This window comes from Pezoporus flaviventris, unplaced genomic scaffold (genome assembly GCF_033815535.1).
Source record: "Pezoporus flaviventris isolate CSIRO_AGI_PZ_B2104156 unplaced genomic scaffold, CSIRO_AGI_Pfla_v1 ptg000001l, whole genome shotgun sequence".
Classification (NCBI taxonomy): Eukaryota; Metazoa; Chordata; class Aves; order Psittaciformes; family Psittacidae; genus Pezoporus; species Pezoporus flaviventris.
The window spans coordinates 47,126,351-47,148,641 of NW_026892549.1; the positions used below are offsets into that span (position 1 = coordinate 47,126,351).

Below are 22,291 nucleotides of genomic sequence, written 5' to 3' on the forward strand. Positions count from 1 at the left end.
GAGCAAGAGGGAAAACTGACAGCCAGGGTTCCATCTGCACTTTCTGTTGACAAGTCTTGCAAAAAAAGTGTGCATGTGCCTTTTCATTGTGTCAGCAGTTAATCAAAAAGGTGATTCAGGACAAAAGTGAGTGGCAGAAGCAGCCTCTTCCGAAAACAGTGTTAATTTCCTCTGGTGAGGCTTCTTAATCTCATGTTATTCCATGAGATGGCTGACAGACAATCTTCCTGCTCTTCTGAGTTTGCTAGCAGTGCTGTTTTCTTCTGTTCATTTTGTTGTCTCCACCTCTGCTGTTCTTCGATGCAACTCTCTCTCTCTGAAAGGTAAGACTCTGAAATACCCTCTGTGATAGCCTTTGCTCTGTGGCACAACTTGTCACTGGACAAAGCAGGTTGGGATTTCTTTCTTTTACTTCGTGGAGGGAAATAGCCCATTCCTCCTTAATTTTCTCTTCCAGGCTGTTTGTCTCTCAAATCACCACTAAGGCTCAAAGTTTCTGGGCAGCAGAAGTACTGTTGCTGCTGCCAACACAAGATTATGCTTTTGTAGGCCTTGAACTCATAGGAATCTCATTTTTCATGGGAAAGCTGCCATTGCTGCCATGGACAGAAACACTCTTCCAGCATGAGGCCACCTAGGTTTAGTATGTGGGATTGCAGCAGGCAGCTACTCTGGGGACAGACCCTCTGATGTCAAGGTTGGCAGACTCCTGTGGTCACTCCCTCACTGACTTCAATCACAACACACTAGCTTGTAGCTTGGTCTTCCTCTACTTGCCCCGTACCCTTCCTCACATCCATTAGAGCAGTATCTTAGAACACAGTAACAATGACACCCTTTCTTCTGCCCCTAGCACCCTAAAACCACATACTGCCACCTTTGGTCACAGTAATTAGGACCTTATTTTGCCAGGAGTTGCAAGGACAGCTCAGGACTCTTCAGTGTAAACTGCTAATTACTTACTGAGAAGAGGCCAGAAATGAGCATTATTGCTGAAAACTGTGTGACAATATGACACTTTTCCTCAAGATATTCAGGCAGCCCAAAATTCTGTGTCTGGAAGGGGCACAAGTGCATATTTAAGAGTAGAGAAAAAGTAGTAAGAGGCCCAAAGAAGTAGAAGAAGTGGAAGAGGTGATGGAGAGATGCTATAACTTTCTTAACTACTTCCAAAGCAGTAGTAACCTGCTTTTTCAATGCCTTCTGAAAACAATGGAAGTATTCATAGTAACTACAGTGGAATCCAAATTAAACCTCTGAAACATCAGGGTCTTACCTTCAGCGAGTATGGGATGAGAACAGAAACAATGACCTCCTTGGCCTTTATGTCTGCATTCTCACAGCCAGCAAGAAACTGATCATTTAAAAGAATCTGTCTTTCACCATCTGTTGGAGAAAACTGTAGTCTGTTATTGAATGTCAAGCAGAAAGGAAACGTTTCTGCATTGCAGATTCAAATTTCATTGCATCTGTGCAAAAGAATATATTAAGGGCAATATGGCCTTAGTACAGCCCATTCCATTCAGGATCTAGCCTTTGAGAGGAAAGGCTAATCTTATGGTACATGTTAAGTGCAATACATTTCCCTATATGAATGCTAAAGATCCACATCAAACATAAAATATGAGAAAACGTGTATCTTACAAGTGCAATAACGTTCAGAAAAACAGTGATTTAAATTCAAATATGGCTATTCTGTTTCTGCTCAAAATCTTTTTGATCATTAAATCATTACAGCACAATAAGATTTTAAGAAATTATCAAGCACTGTACTGAGATGGAGAATCAGCCCTGTATATCTTCAGTTCAAAGATGGTAGAAACTGTTGCCAAGATTTTCCAAAGTACCCACAGATTCTATGCGACATGGATGGGACTTGCTTGGTCTTGATTACTGAAGTGTTATTTAAACATGATGCCCATGTATATACATGCACACACATATGCACAAAAGTACCAGTGACTTCAAGAGAAATTTCTAGGTGCATTACCCTAGAGAATGAAACAAAATTTTCCTTAAAATGAGAGAAACATAAGCAATAAAAGCAAACAGTAGTGTTAGTAAAGCTAACCTGTCTGATAAATGGAGCAATATAGCCAGAGGCAGTGCAGAAAGGGGACTTTTCTACCTGTCAGGCCTGCTCACCTCCCTTTCATGAGATTGCTAGATGTTTCCTTTTTGTCTTGTGAAACAGAAAGACTGTTTCCTGCTGGCAGACACTTTTTGCCAGTTAAAATGACAGGCAAATACCAAGATAATGTTGTCTATTCAGCAACATGTACCATTCTAATTCATCAAGGAGATGCACAGTAGTGTTTCATTTGAAAATTGTTACCTATATCGGTATTTCTCTGTTGCAGTGCTCTGCCCATCTGGCAAAGACATTTGGCAGGGCATCCAAAGCTTACCTTCTGATGCCAAGTTGAGGACAGATTTGCCAACTGATAAGATTGGGTTCAAGTCCCATGTTGATCCCCTGCTTACAATGTGTCCTCCTAAAGACTTTAACAAAAAGTTAGGTTATTTTTAGGTTTGCCCTTTTTACATGTAACAGCAATCTGTATCATAATCCCATTTTATTAACGGCCTGTTGGAAGAACTTGTATTTGTTTTGTTCAATCTTAACTGAACTTCTACCTTTGTACTTTTCAATGTGATTTACTTTACTCTTTCCTTCAAAAGTCCTTTCTCATACCATCTCTGTCGAGAGAGACCAGATTTACTTTTCTGCCCACTGCCCCCCAAAGAGATCGCCGTTCCCTTAGTTGGAGAAGAAATACAAGGTATTGATAGAAGGAAATTTTAAAGGAAAATCAGGGACAAGATCAGAGATGCTTAATATATGATGGATAAACAGCTATGTGTTGATAGTCAAGCTAAAGTATGATTGGTTTACAGTACCTTATAAGAGAACTCCACTTTTCCTTGCTCACCTCTTCCAGTTCTCTGCTCAACCAGTGAGCAGGAATAGTAGGAGTTTCTTTGGTTACAGTTCTCTGGATATTTGAACCTGATATACTAAAGTAGGACTCCCAGTTATTTCATACAATTTTTGTGATGTTTTTAACTATTTAGCTTTTTGAGGCATGATCCCACCCTCACACAGATTTTCTCCATGTATATGTAAGTGGCATTCACACATATATATATCTGTAGTGTTGGTTTATTTACTGTCAGTGCTGAATACATACTGCCATGCTCCTGATCTGTTCTCCAGCTAGAGTTCTCAGGTGTTGCAAGAGAGTTTGGTAGATTTTTGTTTTCTCCTGTGGAAGTTTTGTGACTGCCTCCGTCAGGATGTCTCTGAGCTGGGCCAAGCAGCAGGCAGCTCCTATTACTAGCCCTGAAATGAAATGAACTTAAACAGTGAAATCATAGGGCCACAATATAAATGCAATATATAACTGATAAGGCCTTTAAAGATTTGCTTTTGTGCACGGATTTTGTCAGCAGGATGAAAAAGACAAAAACCACCAAAACGTGTTTTATATTACATGCAATAAGAAATGCAAATATTACTTGCTTATTTAGTGATGGTTCCTAGTATAAACACATACCTGAAGAATATACTTTGCATATTTGCACAAACCAATGCACATGCCTTTTCTGTGCTGTGTATCCCCAAAGAAAAAAACAGCAGTTTACTCACTAAGATGAAGGGTGACTGACTTGTTTGAATCTTCCAAGACTAATCTGCAAACTCTTCATCACACTTCCAGTAGTATCAGAGAAGTCACTACTATAGACTTCAGTAAACACTGAGGTAAGCCTGCAGAGAAGTCTTCAAGTGTTGTATAGTGGGTTTTTTTCTGAACAAAAGGGCCATGTTCTAGAGTAGTCTTTTATTGATGGATCTACTTAAATGCAGAGTTGCACTGATATTAGCATAATAATTAAAAAATATTTATAATTCAGCAATTGCTGTGAATCATGGAGCCTGGAGAACATAAGGAGAGAAATTGTATCAAAATGTCAGCTTGATTTCCCATGGGGAATGTGCTACATTCCTTCTTTTGCTACAGCTGTAGTGCCTCCACTCATGGAGTTCATGCATCTACCAGATTGGATTCTCGACCAATGGACATTAGTACAGCCCATGTGATGTCACTGCACCTGTGATAACTTCTATTAGCTGAGAACCCAGATCAGTTGCTCCAAAGAAAATGTCATGATTTTTTTTTATTGGAAATTTATGCCTGAATATTTTGTGTTGAAAAACTAGCTCTAGCCTAATCTATGTTCTATGAACTTTGTGAGATCAATGGTTGTGATAAAAAGTTGACTGGTGAAAACATAAAACAGAGAAAGCTGACTTAGGGCCTTCCTCTGTGCTTGCTGTCTACAGAAATTTGAGATTTGAACAAATATATTCTTGCAGAAAGGTTTCATAAATGGTTTGTCACCATCCATTATGTCCAGATCACAGGTAAACTGACATGCTGGTTAAAAGGCTTAGTGAAAAAAAAAATCAAAATATTCAACATGAATGAAAGTCAATAGTTCTAACTGCTTCTGGTGTCAAAATACAAACTCCAAGTTCAGTCATCACTGCTTGTACCATCAGTGGAGGTAAGTTGGAGACTTACCATTGTTTGTGCTACTCACAACATGCATCTCTGGAATCCTAACAGGATGAAGAATGATTGGATAATAGGTACCATGGTGATTTTTTTTGAGTCCTAAAAGGCAAAGTATGATAGTATGATCAGAGATCTGTTTAAGAATTAACCATATTCCTTGACACTGAGACTGAAAACTTCAAAACCACTGCTACCAAGTAGATTCAAAGTCTACTGTTGTGCAGTATCTTGAATATCACATTTTACTCCTTTTACAAGGCCCACTTCATTTGCTTCTTTCAGGCCAAAAGCTGATCTGAAGTCCTAAATCCAGTATTCTCTTTCCTGACTCTTGCTTCTTTCTCCTCTGAACTGGTTTCTGGTCCTTTCCTATACTGCATTCATGTTTCACCTCTGGCCTCAGAGATTTACACAATTTCACAGCTGCTTCACCATGTTTCTAGCTACTCACTCCACCTTTCCATAAGAGCTACATAATTTTTGTGCTTCCTTTTTTCTCTTCTTGTGCAATCTTTTAAAAAAACTATTCCCAAACTAATTTATACATCTAGTAACTAGATTATCTCATGACCTCTGTTCTTGTAAACCTTAGGCTTTCCATGGTAGCCTTCTTTACTGTGCAGTGGCTGCTTTTGGAGGTTGATCTGACGACAACAGAGAGCTTTTAGTTCATGTGAAAGAGCCTGAAGTTTTTAGACATGTTTGCCATTTTGATACTTTGCCAAGTATTGCACCATGGGAGTGTACTATTGAACAAATGCCACACCCTTTTTAGGATCCCCAGAAGATAAAATGCAAGATTATGTGCCTACTGCATAATATAATCCTTGGGTCAAAAGATCTTTTATCTTTCCATACCCACACTGGTGTTCCCCACAACCAGGGGTGCCTTTGGATACTTGGCTTTCAGCTCCAGAAGCTCCTTCAGGCTAGGGGGAGAAATCCATGTTGTTCTCTTGCCACGGAAAACCAAAGTTCTTTTTTGCTGCTCTTGAGCCATCCTCTGTGATGGAAATGACAAAGATTTGGTAATTTTGACTAATAAAAATATAAACCACCATATTGCTAAGTAGGACACTGTCATGATAGACAGTGAGACATTCATGAGGCTTTTCTTCTGAGGTTCCTGTAGTGCTGTACAACTCTGAGCTTTTATCATAACTGTATTATTGCTCAAGAAAATGAGATAAGAATGAACTAAATGACTTGGTAAGAGACAGACTAAATGAGTGGTAAGAGACAATTAATCTTACATTTTCCTTTCTCCTGCTCTGATGATCCCAAAAGACTCCCTTTATATATGATATAAACAATAAAGCAATATGACTGAACTTTGTGGGAAATGAGGATGCCAAAATCTCACTGCATACGTGACAGAATGTAAGAAGTCCATTCTCTTAGGGAGATCACGCATCCCTATTTGCTGAGTGTCTTGTATCCGCGTTACTAAACCCAAAATAATTTCTATAGTATGTAAAATGTCTTTTTAAGATTAAACTACCTACTTCCAATTTGTCTGCAAGGTCTAATCTTTTGAGAATTACTATGTCCTTGGGATAGTTGATCGGTATTTACATTTTTGTTTAATCGAAGTGGTTTTCAGGCATCTCCTCTCTTACAAAAGTAAACATACCCTTATTTTCCCCTGAGGATACCATATATGTTCTTTTCACGTTTGACAAGTGCCATGTGGAATCATGATTTCAAAAAATGCAAAAGCCATCACTGAAAAACACCTGTCTTTGCAGACAATGCAATGAACAGACCAGTGGACAAGCCAGAGAACTGCTGCAACTATGGACTGGCCTTTTAGGTTAAGGACATGCCTGAAACACGAAAGAGGTGACATGTGTCTGTGGAACCAGTCATAATCTTAGTGGTGTGGGCATCCTTCCTGTCAGAGAAGCATTTGTTACGAAGTATTACTGCCTGAATATCTTCACAGCTGCATTCCACATGCTTTATTTTAGTACTCCAGACACTTAAAGCATAATCACCAAGCAGGTTTAATTTCTCAACATGGGGCCTGATGCCAAACCTGTTTAAATCTACTGATAGCTTTAAACAGATTCCAATGGGACTTGAACAAGCTCTCAAGGTCATGTTAAAAACCTTGTGTAGCCTGGAAAAGTTCACTCCTCCTGGCATCTCAGTCTGAACACATAGAGCAGATGACAGTGCCTTCTTTCTGGCTGACCAGCAGAAGTTTAGCCAAGATCTTCAATGCAAGTATAAAAGTTGCAAAACAGCAATGTAATAGCTGCATTCTTAAAGCATGAGTCTCTCAAAGGCAGGTCAAGTAGCAGAAAGACAAACCTGCCTTCCACTTCACAATTTCATAAAGGAGTTTATGCGTGACTATGCATGTTCTGGTCTTGAAGAGCAAACATTAAAGAAGGAACCTGTAAGTTACAACCAATGTTTATAAAGCAGCAAATAGCATTCTGTAACACAGTAATAAATCAAAGAACCATGCCAGGCTTTCTCTGAATTCAAATGAACTTTTGTGCCTCTGAGGTAGGTGGTTGTGTAACAGCAGCAAGAAGTGCCCACAAATATTTGCAAGAGGAGCGCAAACAAAGAATTTCGTAAGAAGCTATTGAAACATGAGTGGATAAAAAAAACCAGCCTGGACCTGCCTGCTTGGGGTCTGCTTAGTCTGGTCTGGGTAAATCCTGCACTACTATTTTCACATCTCTTTTCTCATGCCTTTCTCTGCAGATCCTGGGCACTTTCCACCTCCTCCTTTCAAGTTTCCATCTGTCCTTCTGTGACTCTCCAACGACTATTTCAGTAAACCCTCTTTTTTTCTCTCCAAATCCTTTGTCCTCCTTCAGCATTTCCCACATGTAAGTCCAGTCTCAGGTTGCCAGGGTCTATGTACCAGGTGGAAGGAAACAATGGGTCCTGTGGTCACTTGAATCCAACAGAGAATTATAAGACAGAAAAGATGGAGAAGCTCATCTGGGGACTTTCAAGGAAAATACTATATTCCACAAAGAAGGCTAACCGGTCCAAAATAAAATGGTTCTAATTAAGGAGTTCTTTTGGGAGAAGTCTGGAAATACAGTTTTGGTTCTGGAGAGACAAACAATTTCTTTTTGAAAACATCAGCTATTTGTAGTAATGACAACATATAGATTATCCACATTAAAATGTCTCATTATGTTTCACTAAAACTGATCTTTTCTGTTTATCTGAGGATAGATCTTTCAACTTAACAAAAACGTTAAATTTTCAACATCTGCAGAAACTCAGTCATGCCTGCATGATAACAAATGTCAGTAAAGCCTACCATTAGTTCAGGAGGAAATATAAATTCCTGTGTTGGATCCATGGATGGGAATTCTTCTGGACTGCAAAGACCTGAATGAATCTGCAAAGAAGTTTGGGGAAGAGGAGGGAGGGGGAAAAATGCATATATTTAGAGTAAGTGGCAAGTCTGTCATCAGATGAGATTCTTTCCATAGGTGACATTGAGTTTTGACATTTTACACGTTGAGTTGCATTCAAAAATTCAATATGCCCATATTGATTTTTAATGTTTAACTCTACCTATTCACAAACTACTCTAAAGACAGAAGACTATCATACTAATAACTCCCAAGTCTTTGCTTGAAGTAGATCAAGCCTCAAGAAAGATCTTGCAGTATTTCCTGAAACTGGTCATAGCAAACATATAGCAGCCACATTGGGTGAAATATCTACTGCAGGAAAATGCAGTGCTGGATGGTATAGTCATGTTCTCTTCATAAACTGGGTCTGTTAAGGAGCCTTCTGACAGAGAGAGTTTGGCATGACAACAAATAATGCAGCAGGTCCCTCAGGTCAGAAAGATTTGGACTTAAGGAGAGCCTCTCTACCCTTTCATAAGCACTGCAAGAGCTGAATGCTGACAGTACACTATAAAAATTAGGTTTATCTACTTGTTTACAGATGTCTTTTTTTCTGCATAGCCTTTTCTGAAGCCATGCATCTTCTGGGCTCTCAGGAGCTTACTTGAAGGGAGAATCTGGATGTGCCATTTTTACCAGCACTGTTCAGCTTTTTCTGCCTCACTGATTTATTTTCAGACAGCAACAGGTCTCAAGTATATTGAATAGGAAAAGAGATTGACATATCCTAGTCTGAAGTCTCTAATCCCTTCTCCAGACAGTCACTATCTCTGGGCACAGAGGTCGTGGCTATGGTAACTATAAAATCTGGCTCTGGATGGCCTAGTCTACTGACTGACTGTTGATGAAATGGCTGAAGTTTCTGGGTCTCCCTTGCTCCTCACAACAATCTAGCACCAGCTATTTAACTTGGATGAAAGCCACCTCAAGGAATGCAAACCAGTGAAAGCCAAATAAGAGAACACCCAATGTAAGTGCTGTTTCATAACTGGCTTCATTGCCAGATCCATGCTTCAAACAACCTTGGCAGCAGCTGGCCAACAATTTTCAGTTCTTAAAGGGGCAGAGACAATACACACATGCACAAACATATACACACATCCAGTTACACTCCTTGGGGCTCTAAGGTTTTTCACTGTCCAAAGAATTTTTCCTCCAATCATCAAGACATTTTACTTTAGAGGATTCTTAAAAGATTTTCAATCAGAGCAAGTTTATCCAAGTTCAATTCATCATGAAGCAAGACGAAGTCGTATTTTAGGGCACTATGGCCTCCTCTTGCCTGTGGATGAAGACAAGTTCTAAGATAAAGACAGGGAATGGAGGATGTTTCTGAAGGCCTTATGTGTACCCTTACATATATAATTGTGGAACCTTTGCCAGAAGAAACACAAATGAGGTGACTTGTGATTTTAGAATGTGCATATGCAGACTATATTTTGAAGCAATACCAATATATATTAATTACTGTAGAATGCAGAAGAATGAGACACTTCTTCCCTGAAGATCTTGGAAACAGTAACACACAATAATGCTTATGAAAGGCTTTACAAGTACTGACATTACACAGGAATAGTTTTTCCTATTTTTCATCTTCAGAAATTCAGAGTTGGTGTCTCAAGCACACACAGATAAGTCATGATGATGGCTGCAGAAGTTCTGTTTGTTAAGGGAGTTCAACTTCACATCAAGACCAGCTTTTTAGGAAAGGTGTCTCTGATCAACAATTTTCTTTCTCACAAAACAAAGTAGACTTAAATGTATAATATTGAGATCCACACTGTCACTGGAAAGTGTCACTGCCTGTCACTGAGATATGGAGTATGGATGAGAGACTTCAGACAAAATGTCACTTTTCCCAGTGGAAAATAGGTCAAATCTGTCTACCTTCTGACTACACAGCAATGCAGATGTGCTACCTTTCTGCAGCACCAAGAGCAGAGAGCATGGAGTTCAGCTTGGATTAAATGCCCTAGGGCAAAAGTAGCTGCTGCCATACTTCAAGATGGTCCCTTTCTACAAATCTTATAAAAGCAAACTGGATATAATGAAAAAAAGAAATCTAATTTAACTTACTTGACCTTCTGTAGAAGATGTACACACACATTCTTCCTTATCCAAGCAACACTGTCCAGTACCTCTGAGCTGGCAACATGCTGGCTCCTAAAGAAATCATATCCTACTCTATAAAAACAACAAGGCAGATTTGTGATGTATTTGTAAAAGTTTTGATTCTTCCTGCTCCAAAGCAGATTTGTTCAGTCACTTGAAGTTGCTCCAGAAGAACTCTTAAGCCATAGGGCCTCACAGAATTAGTTCCCTTTGTGTACCCAAGTATCCATAAAGTAAATGGAAAGAAATCAAAGTTATTTCAGTTGTGCCTGAATTAAGTCATTGGAACTGATGTGAAGCATCCATAAGTGCATTGCAAGGGTACATGTAGACCTAAAGCCAGTGGCAGCTGTAAGTGCTCAACACATTTAAAAACTAAAAGAGGTAGATTTTCCCAAGGTTCGACCAAAAATAATTTCCGAATTAAGCTAGATTCCAGGTAGGTATTTCAAGGAGGAAGAGCCTTTTCAGATACCACCAACTGTCCCAAAATAAGAAACATATTTGAAAATATTGACCTACCCCAACAAAAAATGTGCAGCTGTCTATAATTGGCCGGTATCCTGTACAACGACATAAATTACCTGAAACAAACCATACGATAATCAACCATAAGAAACCAGAACAATGTTTGGGAGCACTGGCATAATTGGGAATGGTCTGGCACCAAACCTGTAGATATGAAATGATGAAATCTATGTCCCTACTCTCACATGGGCAAAATCATATCTGTAAAAATAAGAAATATTACTTCAATAGTGATTATTATGTATGATTAAAATTTATTGTTTTAAAGGCTATTTTTAATAATATTATTTCTATGAATGTATGTAAAAAATTAATTACGAAAAGTATACAAAAGTAAGTACTATGATTAGTACTACCACTACAGTCTTTGGATTTTATCATCCAAACAAAAATCTATTGCCGTCCATCACTATTATAGTTTTCATATGCAATTAATAGCAGTAGTAAACTCTTTACTGGAATTTCTAACATTTCCTTCATGAAGTCAAAATCTTGTGGTGGGAAAGGTCAATTATTTTGGGAGCTATAGAAGTGTTAGCAAATTTGTGACTAGAAAGTGAGTTGAAGTCACTTAACCTATTGTACTACATCTTGCGTGAAGAGCAGTCAATATTTCAGTGGGCCATAACATCATGTAATCTATTTCCCCTGTAACTGCTGAAATCTGTATTAAGGACTTCATCTTACTGGTAGGCGAGTATTTAATTGCAGACAAAAGAGAACCTATTTTTTTTCCCTGTATTCATTGTAACACTGTACTCATTTGCTCTATATTGAGGCTGCTGGTGTAGAAGAGCTGCTCTAAATGCAGGAATTTTCAGAAATGCTTAGCCAGTGCTGAATGCCACTGTGTATCCCATTTGAACTCCTCAGTGTGAACCACCTTTTTACAATTTTGAGATGTCTTTAAACAAACAGGGCTACGACAAAATACCTCTTTGGAACATCATCTACAGCTCTTTGATTCAAATCATACTTATGACCTTGGCAATCAAACATTTATCCTTTCATTATACCCTTTACAATTTATTGTCTGAAACCTACCATCCAGAGCAGAAATTATCTGCTCCATGGAAGGTTTGGCATGATTTCTCAGTAAGGCATATATGGACATCACCATTCCAGGGGTGCAGAAGCCACACTGGGAACCATGGCACTTGGCAAGCCTTTCCTAGAACAAAGAGAAAGAAAGAGAACAAAGGCTCTGAACCCAGGATATGGCTTCACTGGCTTTCTGAATAGTCATCTTCAGGTATGTCTTGGCTCTAAACTGAAAGAGACATAAATGGGATGGATAGACCAACCAGTGGATAAAGAATTGGGCTGAATAGCTGCATGCAGAGAATTGCAGTCAACGGCTCAGTGTTCAGCTGGAGACCAGTAACAAGTGGTGTTCCTCAGGGGTTGGTGTTGGGACCTATCCTGTTCAACATCTTTGTTGGCAACATGGACAGTGGGATTGAGAGTGCCTTCAGCAAGCTCGCTGATGACACTAAGCTGTGTGGTTTGGTTGATAGCTGGAGGGAAGGAATGCCATCCAGAGGGACCTTGACACACTTGAGAGGTAGCAAATTCCAACCTCATGAAGTTCAACAATGCAAAGTACAAGGTCCTACATCTGGGTCAGGGCAATCCCAGACACAGGTTGGGCAGAGAAGTGATCTAGAGCAACCCTGTGGAGAAGGACTTGAGGGTGTTGGTCAATGAGAAACTTAACATGAGCCGGCTTCAGTGTGTGCTTGCAGCCCAGAAAGCCAACCGTATCCTGGGCTGCATTAAAAGGAGCATGACCAGCAGGTTGAAGGAAGTGATCCTGCCCCTCTACTCTGCTCTTGTGAGACCCCACTTGGAGTATTGTGTGCAGTTCTGGTGTCCTCAACATAAGAAGGACATGGAACTGTCGGAGCAAGTCCAGAAGAGGACCACAAGGATGATCAGAGGGCTGAAGTACCTCCTGTATGAACTGACAGGAGAGGCTGTTCAGCCTGGAGAACAGAAGGCTGAAGGCTGCGTGGAGACCTCACAGCAGCCTTCCAATATCTGAAGGGGGCCTACAAGGATGCCAGAGAGGGGATCTTCATCAGCGATTGTAGCAACAGGACAAGGAGCAATAGGTATAAACTTAAACAGGGGAAGCTTAGGTTAGATAAAAGGAAGAAGTTCTTTACTGTGAGGGTGGTGAGGCACTGGAATGGGGTCCCCAAAGATGTGGCAAATGCTCCATCCCTGGCAGTGTTCAAGGTCAGATTGGACAGAGCCTTGGGCGACATGCTCTAGTGTGAGGTGTCCCTGCCCATGGCAGGGGGGTTGGAACTACATTATTTTAAGGTCCTTTCCAACCCATTCTACGATTCTACATCATCTACCAGCTGTAGGCCAGTAACAGCATTTTGACTACCCCAGTATGACCATTCATAAGGAATATGCTCATAGCAATCACCTAGTGGAAGGATAATTCTTGCTCCAACTTAGACCCTCATGACCTTAATTCCTTGATTATGAGAACAGAATAAAGCCCAAGACTTTCAATTTAGACACCAATTATACTTCAAATATTTTTAACCACAAATGACAGAACACAGATAATCTCCTCAACCAGAGCCTCAGCACAGAACAGTCAAGACCTTTGGAAAATAATAGAGGAAATTTCGAAAATATTCTTTAATCTATGTGGTCAAACTGTGCTTTTCAGGGACAAGCCAGAGTGGAGGAAGTAAGCAGCTGGTCTAATCCGAGGGAAATCTCTGGCACACAGAAAATGCGTTTAATATAATACCTGTCAGTCTGGTTGCCACCTGGGGTCACCCATCCCTTCCTACAGCATACGCAGCATGTGGTCCTCAGTGAGATGGCCAGATGCCATGCTGGTGAGTGAATGAAACTCACTGATGCTCTTTATTCTTCCCCAGCCCCTCCTGAAAGCTGGCATCCTACATATGATTGGCTAGCCCTGTGTTGTGGAAATTCTGATGTGCTGCCTGCATGGTAGTACATTAGAAGGAGCTCCTTCCATGCTCCATACAGGGCCAATCACAAACCAGCAACTGCTGTATTAATTCCTAAAAACACCTGCTTGTCTAAAAGGATTAGACAAAATTCAGAGTTTCTAGACTCTCTTCAGAAACTCTGTATTGCACAGACTCAGCACCTTCTCACAGATCCCAACTTCATTACAGACACAGAACAGGAAAATCTCATTATCTTGCAGTCCTATATAGTCCAGCTAACACTCACCTGAATTGGATGAATCCTGGTTTTTATGCTTCCAACCCCTTCCACAGTAGTGACAGCAGCACCATGCAGAGAGCATATGGGGAGAAGGCAGGAGTTAGCAGGATGATGTCTTTGAGATGTGAAGGAGAACTATTGTGTTAAATAGCTTTGTCATATGGGTCCATGGAGGAGGAAGGAACTGATATACAGTTCAGCTAATCCAGAAATACTCAGATTGAGCATAAAAACATGGGGAGAAGGATATGCAAGCATACAAAATCCCACACTTGGACTGTGACAGTATGCACTCCTACCACTGGGCTTAGGCATTAAGTGATAAGCTTTTCTAATTAAAGAAGTGGAAGGTTAAGTAAAAAAAATAAAAAAAATAAAAACAATAGTACTATATATGTTGTTGTAACCCGAAGTCTAGAGCCAGATGTGATGAAGTCAGGCATAGCATTTCTAATGGAACAAAGTTTTAAGAGGTAGTGAGAGAAAGTAGAACTCCTAACTTCACTATGGGCAAAACTGTATAATTACAATGCAATGTGTCTACTGCTGACATCCATAGAGTTTATCAATGGTTACATTAAGCATTTAGTGAAGACTTATTAACAATGAGATATCCTCAAATAAGCACAAAAGAGACAGGTGATACAGATGAAAAAAGGGCTGCTGAAATCTCAAATCATAAAGAACAGAAGAATTTTAAAACATTTCAACAGAAAGTTGGGGGGGTAGTGTTGAGCTTTTGTTTTGTTTCAAAGACTGGAGAAAGAGAATCCATCCAAATGAAAAGAAACCAAGTATTTCCCATTGAATGTCAGTTTTCTTGAAACACTGCATTACTATTTCCATATATCAGCGTGAGGATACTGTATCTGCTTGGCAACTGGATCATATGTGGATATCATCACAGTGCAGGCACCACATCCTCCTATTCCACAGCCATATTTTGTACCTGAGAGACGGACTGCAAAGGAGACTGTTAAAGAAAAAAATCTACAAAATTTAAAAGTTATTTTTTTCTTATACTCTTCTGAGTCTCCCTTTTTTTATGTGTATGTGCAGAATTTGAGGGATCTTTGATCTGATAGCTCCAAAAGAGAAAACATGTACAAACAGATGAAAATAAGAGTACATAAAGAGATGAGAAGGGTAAGGACAGATTCAGAAATGGGTATGAGGCAGACTTCCAATATAGACTTTTTCAATCTCTACAGTAAACACCTGGTAAATTCCCAAAAGACTGAAATCAGGACCCTGTAAATGGGATACAGCAATATCTTATTAGTCTTACTCATAATGCTTTCTTAATCCTTAAACATAATTAGCTCTATCGTGCACTTGCAGAACCGTACCAGTAGATCTATGTTATCTGTGCTGTTTCCTGAACATCCAAGGGGTATAGTAATTTAAAATGGAGCACAATACCGAAGTGCACACACCTGAATTCTGTATAGAAGGACTTTTCATTACGTGCCTCTATAAAGTCTCCGCACTCAAATTACAATCTCCTTCCGATGTCAGAGTGACCTGCAGTCCAGTGGAATTTATAATTTCCTTTCATTTTAGCTCCTTTTCAGAATGATACATAACCCTATTACTCTTCCTGAATGTGTGTATTTGCATCCATTTTGATTAGCTACTACATGGTTTTCCATCTGATTTCACCATGTTTCTAGATTTCTTTAAACCCAGTGCAATTTTATCCACTGGTGCATTCCCATTGGTAATCAGTACAGAACTAATCTTATCACACTGCTTGACTGTTACAGAGATGCTAATTCCACTGAATGCTTGGACAATGTACAGTGCAAGCTAATAAAAAAGCTGCAGCTAATAAATTATTTTCCACTACTGCCTTTCTCAAGTTAATCCTTAGATTGGTGTTGGTTTTCTTCAAGCATAGAAAGCTCTCAATAGCAAAGCTAAACACACTTCCTTAAGAATATAACCTGCACGGCAGCTTCTTAGCGGAGATAATTGCCACTGAAGTCAATAGAACCCTGACAGCAGGTAGCATCCGGAAGAGTCTCAAATGATAGAAAATAAAGATAATAAGATAATAAAATAAGCTTTTGCAAACTCCTTTGAAGGACTGCGGCCTAAATAATTTATCATGGAAGTAGTTCTGTACTGATTTCTTTAGTTACTCTTTTCATCACAAGTGCACTAAAAGATTTTTCATGCTTTGAGAAGCTTTAAAGAAGATTTGGCCAGTATTTAGAAGAATTACACCCAAACTTTAGAATATTATATCCCTGTAACTAGCACACACAATGGACATACAGCACTGGATTGCTCTGCTGAGAATAAATACAAGGTGAGTTGTGTTACTTCTACTTATTGTTCTGTTTACACTGGTTCCCAAAGGAAAGTGAAAACATCTTAATTCCCAGTTGCAGTAATTTATATAATTACAGAATTCAAAGGCAAAATTCAAAGAAAGGATACGTTTCTTTCTTAGATAATACAGCAGCAATTCTTCAGGGTCTGCCTGCCTCTCTGTTACCTACATTATGGAATAAAAAAAGAGATTATAGGTTGCAGAGGGATCTAATTATATTAGATCATCTCAGGAGGATTAACTATGATGATGATGAAATACAATGATTGTGGCATGTTTGTTCAGCAACAGGATCCTATCACTTGAACACAATCTCCAGATAAATAATAGAAGTAATAGGGAAGAGAGGCTGAGTAAGCACTGGATAGACAAGAGTAGAAAGGAAAGTATCTTTGGACTAGATCCTTTGTTGATTCTTGTCAGCATGAATCACAAATCCCTTCGTTTTGAAGCTATAGACCCGTGCATGTGAGAATTCTGTGTATTTTTACCTCCTTGAAGTTGATATTAACCCCTTCATTTTCAGAGACCCATCAGCATAAAAGTAGAGGAAAATCATAGTATAAAAAGAGCAGTGAGAATACATAACTATTTTCAAGGTAATGAAGTTTAGTATGTATGAGTGGGGCTTACACAGGCTTTGCTTTAGCCTTATCTCAAGAATGTTGCTGTATCATCAGCATGTTTCAACTTCTTGGAGGTAACATAATACAAGCAACTTTGAAAACATTTTTTAGGACCCATAGCTGTACAATGAAAAGAGGCTGAACCTCAGGGCTTCTCTCAATAGCTCTGCTATACCAGCAGCATGAGCCAATTTACCAGGTGTGAGACAACATGAATTAGTTCAGGAATTTACTGGGAACTGCAGAATGAAATAAGGTTTCAGTGTATGCCTCTAAGCACAGCTGACATATAATGACAGATAAAACATAACAGACAGAAAAAAACTGAATTAATTTTCCTTGATTCGCATGTTAGAAAAAAAAAAAGCCAGTCCCCTCTTTCTGGAGTATAAAAAAGTTGACAGGACAACTGAAAAATATCTCTAGAAAAATACATAGAAAGGTTTGGTTGTTTTTTAACAAAGGAAACTTCTTCATTTCAGCTTATATTACAGGTGATGCATTTGTTAATAGGAACTCTTATTTACTTGACCTGCAAAGTAAGAAAAGGTGACAGAATGTCTTAGAAAATGAGAGCTTTTGGCATAACAAATAGAAGAAAAAGAACTACTTATTTTCTTTTGGTGAGTTATTGAAAATATATTAGTAAGCAGCATATTCTTTTACTAGAGATACATTTAGTCCAACTACATGAACTTTAGGAGTGTATTAGTATAAGGTTTTAGTCAAAACTCTGTGATATAATGGGTAATACAAAGCCACTCAGACTATGTAAAAACTGTGGTAGAAAGCAGGATAAGCAGGATTCTATAAGGAAGATCAAAGACAACAGATGATTATTTATGAATAAACTGTTGCTCCAGAATAACATCTTTCCTGAATAGGAACAGCAAAGTACTGCTGTCAAAAAAAAAAAAAAGCCATTAAAAACTTACCTTCCTGCCATTCACAAAAAAGACAAGCTCATCTAATGGCTGGGGGCAAGCCATTGCTGTTGCATTAAAGCCTGAAAAACAAAGCTTTACGTATCAAGAGAAATGAAGGAAATGCTATATGCTCCCAAAGGTTAACAGAGGTTGCTTTCTCTTGCAGAATTTATTTTCAGACTAAGCATCAAATTAAGTAGATGGGGAGGAGCCAGTGTGATGTGTGCTGCTTCTCAGCAATTAATGCACGTTCACGCCTAACTTTCTACTCCTACTCCACACCCAACTCTTCTCCGGTGATCTGAAATAATTTGAACACCTCTAATTCTAACCCTGTAACCTAAGAGAGAAAGCACTTAACCGTGAGGAGGGACTTCTGGGCTTGAGCTACAACTGCCAGGCCTGGGTTTTTTATATTATCCAGTAACTGATGAATTTAGAATACATAGGAATGTGTGAAGCTAGAACCCAGAACATGCAATGTTACCCATTTCTGTGGCGTGTCAGATGCTAAGATGTGGAGCATGCTTCTCATTTTAGCTTGTTACTCATGCGAACTATCTACAGAGTTTTTCTGCAGTGACCAAGTTTTAACAGAATCGATTAGTACTACGCACACATTTAAAATTTCCTTGTGTTTGTCCCTGTTCTATGCCAGCTCTATACCCAGACTGCTGTGGTGCCATTATATGACGATACTCAAGATATACTGATTTGAGATTCTAGGTTCTCCATTTCTCTGTGGGCACATCCAGGAAACAAGGTCATTAATCTTTAAATGCTTTATTACAGCTGGCGTTTACTTTTTTCTTTTTTTGAAAGGGGACTTACATATATGTATATATGTATACATATAAAGCCTCCATTTGTATATGTACATGTCTTATTTACCCTTCTTACACTTCACAGCAAAGGTCTCTGTATTTCATTTAGTCAGTGCAGGCTTGTAGGACAAAGTAGTCAGTCCCAAATCTTTTACCATTTCCCATGAGAAGAAAAGAAAATGATTCTCAGCAGAGATATGCTGCTTCTTTTGTGGTTTAGCCCCTAATGTATGACTGAAACCTATCTGATGCAAGCACTGAAGCAACGTCAGTCACTAGGTCCTGCAGGCAAAAGCCCTAATGGGTCCTGCTGACTGCAGCACTGCTGTAGTATTCCACATGTATTGCAGGTACAACAATGTAGGTTCAAACGCCTGAGAAAGAACGAGACCTAGCACTAGATTTTGGCAGTCCAATACCTAATTTTCAGAGTATTAGACCTCCAAACCAGGACTCACTATTTATGCTAGGTGATTAAGCTTACACACAGAATGGGAATGCTGAGGGTGGGTACTTACAAAAACACTTCTTTCATGAAGAAAATGAGTAGAAAAAGCTCTTCTTGAGCATCTCCAGTTTGAGTGTTTCTGTACAGTGCACATCAGTGTGTGAACAGCCATCCAACCTGTCAATGCCTTCAGAGCCGTAACCTTTCTGCTAATCTAGCCCCCTAGATTAGCAGATGTGCGAGTCTGCACATTTTAAGCAGTATTAAAAATGTAATGCCACTGCTCCCTTTAACACCTATAGAGTCTAAGAAAATGTACTTCATAATATCACATGCAGCCATAGTATAATCTGTGAGGATGTTTAATTGCTGATATTTCTAGCTTCCATGCAGTTTTTCAAACACCTAAAAGCCAGCAGGTAACTTAATGTGTTTCAGCCCCCCCAAAAACCCAACAACCCGTGTTTGCCACATGCATAGATTTTACTGAGACAACTAGACAACAGTCCCACTTATAAAAAGGCAGGGAGGAATCTGTTAATAGTAACTGAGAAATATTGACAAGCAGACTTATGATCTGCACCACAGAAAACAAAACTACAGGTCTGAAACATGATGAATCTCTGGAGTCCAAATACCCCATCACTTCAGGTGGGGAGATGTCATTGGCTGCAAGGGTTGGTCCATGATTTTTACCAGATTCTATTTGCGTGAAACTAACCAGCACCTGTGTTGATGCACAGCTACACAGGAGAAGAACAGACAAGGCACCTTCCCCCCCCTGCCCAGTTCAGCAGACCTATATGCCTCCCTGCTTCAGCATATACTGGGATTTAACCACTTTTTGGGGCTGTTATCGACACGTGGGGTTGTGAACTGTCATTATAAAGCCCATGCAGTGAAAATGAAGATGTTTCAAATCTGAAAAGCTAATTATGGTAGCTGGATTCACATTTAGCTTTATTTATTGCCCTTTTTTCAATATATAAAAGCCAAAGTAATACAAAGTGAAGAAAAAGAACTAAAACCCAATAGGGCTCTAGCTGCTATAACCACACTTCTAATGCCACTTCAGATTACTTGCTATAACCTGCTTGGCCTCCTGTTGCTATGTGTTATCTTCCAGTCCTGTGCTTTCCTATGCCTCTGCTGTCCCATCACACCTAAAATGGTCTAGACACCTATGCTGAATTTCACCTACTCATAGTGCTTACAGAGAGAGACAAACAAATTGAAACAATAAGAATTTTGTATTTTAATAGCCAATGCAAAACCAGTTTAACCTACTACCCTGATTTGTGTCACAGATACAGTATCAATTCATAAGAGATGGAAGGCAAGAAGAGGAAATAGTCTGTGGAAAACCGAGGAGCAGTGAAATGAAAACAGCCTACAGGCTGACATGTCAAACAAATTAGAGACATTTATTTTCATTACAATTGGCAGTTTTCATGGCCCTTACTCACTCTGATGTATGAGTAACCAGAAAAGCAATCACCACGCTCAGCAAGGGATAACTAATGCAGAGGTTCACTGAAACCACACACTGAATATACAAACTACTTATTTTCTCAGTTCTACTCTTTCCTGAAAGAGCCTGCTGCAATTTTTTGTGCGCTACTTTGGGTAACTTCCGTAGAACTCACTAAAAAAGTGACGTGTTTTCTCTGTGTTATGATGTACCCCAGATCAAAGCTCCAACTTCAAAACCATGGAGATTTGTGTATTTGTGCTTGTGTGCATTCAGAACTGAAATCTCAACTTTGCACTTCAAGAAGATTCAGACGCTGAAATCTGAACACTGCGGCCAGAGCAAGCTTTCATAATATATTAACTTTGATATATTCTATCTTATTTCTTGGTCTCCTCTTTGGTTACAAATATATACATACTCAAATTTAGTAACACCAGAATTTGTTACCATTTAATACGGTGATGCTTTGTATTTTTGTGTTTTCTCCACCTGCTGCTACTTGAGTTTGGTCTAACCCTACTGCACCACAGGCAGCATCAGAGGACTGATCTCTGCAAATCAGCTTTTAACCCCTTTACATTTTTTTCTGTCTTTATCACAGGAGTGACTGAATGTGGGAGAAAGCTCTTAACTGTACTTCCGTGGCTCAATATAGTCTTGAGCACAGGATTAAGCTCTGCTTAAGAGTCCTTTCCAGAGACAGGTTCATCCAGTCTCGTATTCAAAGCACACTGAACTCCAGGAGAGTTTTCCCATTTTAAAAGCTGTTTGGAGTCTTTTGGCTTTCTCCATGAGAAAAAGAAAGGTTCTGGTGGACTCACTAAACAACTCTTTCCAACTTCTGGGATAAAACTGATCTCCTGAATATGTAGGTCAGCCATAGCAATTTGCCTGGCATAGCAAAAGAAAATACTAACTTGTTTCTTGCATGTTTTTAACACAAAGATACCTATGTCAAAAGAATCTAAAGCAGCTTTACTACAAATCAGAGCATCACTTCTGATCAAAACGGGACTGAATCCAACAAACAAGGTTCTGATTCTTCAACAGTTATCCTTGCACTTACACTTCTCTTCAAGACTCAAATGTAAATTAGGAAATAAGCTGAAGCCATTAAAAAATCATTTATCTACTATGTTGTTAAGTGTAGTAAGTGACAGTAAGTTACCAAACATACCTTTATACTTCATCCTAACTTTCTTCTTCTGCAGCATTTGAACTGAGCTGTTCAGGGAATCTTTCTTGTTGAATACATATGACTCAAATGCAGGAGATGTATTTTTAGCAATTAAATGCAGTAATTTAAACAGATGATTGTAATGAATACACTAGATGGAAAAGGAAGATAAGGATAGAAGATGGAATATGCTTATTTTTGGTAGCTGATTCTATTCTGAAATGAGAAAATATATTTATCTGCGTGTTGATTAGTGTGTACTGGGACTGTAAATCAGTTTTCCATTCTATTCCATTCCATTCCCGTCTTGTGCTCTCGGGGTTGTCATTCACACAGATATGGCCTGAGGACTGAAGGAAGCAGATTCGTTGTTTGCCATCTAAGAGAACAAGCAAGAAATGAAGAGTTACTTGTTAGTATTATTTGACTGGCAAGCTCCCAATATTGCCCTTATCAGGCCTCCAAGTCATACAGCAGTGTTCTACAGGAGGTATCTACAGAAGATGGCTAGAAAGAAGGTCAGTGATAACTGGTGTCAGGGCCAGACAGGTATAGAGAAGCATGATCCCTGCAGTACTGGACCTCATCACCCATAAGCTCCTGTGATGACAGTAAGCCCACGATCCTATTGATTT

At 39.2% G+C, this 22,291-nt stretch overlaps 2 protein-coding genes and 1 long non-coding RNA gene across 8 annotated transcripts in view; 1 reads left to right on the forward strand and 2 right to left on the reverse strand.

Annotated features, from left to right (window-relative positions):
* The window catches only part of LOC133270826 (aldehyde oxidase 2-like), a 43,412-nt gene extending 25,134 nt beyond the window's left edge, over nucleotides 1–18,278 (reverse strand). For 3 of the 4 annotated variants that reach the window (XR_009743936.1, XM_061456379.1, XM_061456374.1), the window contains exons 1-13: nucleotides 17,743–18,278; nucleotides 16,289–16,346; nucleotides 14,708–14,804; nucleotides 13,850–13,958; nucleotides 11,660–11,786; nucleotides 10,610–10,671; nucleotides 10,052–10,138; nucleotides 7,876–7,956; nucleotides 5,439–5,583; nucleotides 4,587–4,679; nucleotides 3,192–3,343; nucleotides 2,409–2,502; nucleotides 1,277–1,386 (exon numbers count right to left, since the gene is read on the reverse strand). Coding sequence is in view for 3 of the 4 variants with exons in the window: in XM_061456379.1 (XP_061312363.1) it covers nucleotides 1,277–1,386; nucleotides 2,409–2,502; nucleotides 3,192–3,343; nucleotides 4,587–4,679; nucleotides 5,439–5,583; nucleotides 7,876–7,956; nucleotides 10,052–10,138; nucleotides 10,610–10,671; nucleotides 11,660–11,786; nucleotides 13,850–13,958; nucleotides 14,708–14,804; nucleotides 16,289–16,346; nucleotides 17,743–17,796 (1,269 nt within the window). In the remaining variant the exon portion in view is untranslated. Of the gene's footprint in view, nucleotides 1–1,276; nucleotides 1,387–2,408; nucleotides 2,503–3,191; nucleotides 3,344–4,586; nucleotides 4,680–5,438; nucleotides 5,584–7,875; nucleotides 7,957–10,051; nucleotides 10,139–10,609; nucleotides 10,672–11,659; nucleotides 11,787–13,849; nucleotides 13,959–14,707; nucleotides 14,808–16,288; nucleotides 16,347–17,742 lie in introns of those variants that run through there. The other variant, XM_061456387.1, reaches the window with a different exon arrangement.
* LOC133270887 (uncharacterized) overlaps nucleotides 1–22,291 on the forward strand; it is an 80,088-nt gene that overhangs the window by 22,144 nt on the left and 35,653 nt on the right. The window lies entirely within an intron of this gene.
* LOC133270808 (aldehyde oxidase-like) overlaps nucleotides 20,237–22,291 on the reverse strand; it is a 40,351-nt gene continuing 38,296 nt past the window's right edge. For all 3 annotated transcript variants that reach the window (XM_061456357.1, XM_061456350.1, XM_061456364.1), the window contains one exon: nucleotides 20,237–22,035. In XM_061456357.1, coding sequence (XP_061312341.1) covers nucleotides 21,985–22,035 — 51 coding nt within the window. In that variant the 3' untranslated portion in view covers nucleotides 20,237–21,984. The remainder of the gene's footprint in view (nucleotides 22,036–22,291) is intronic.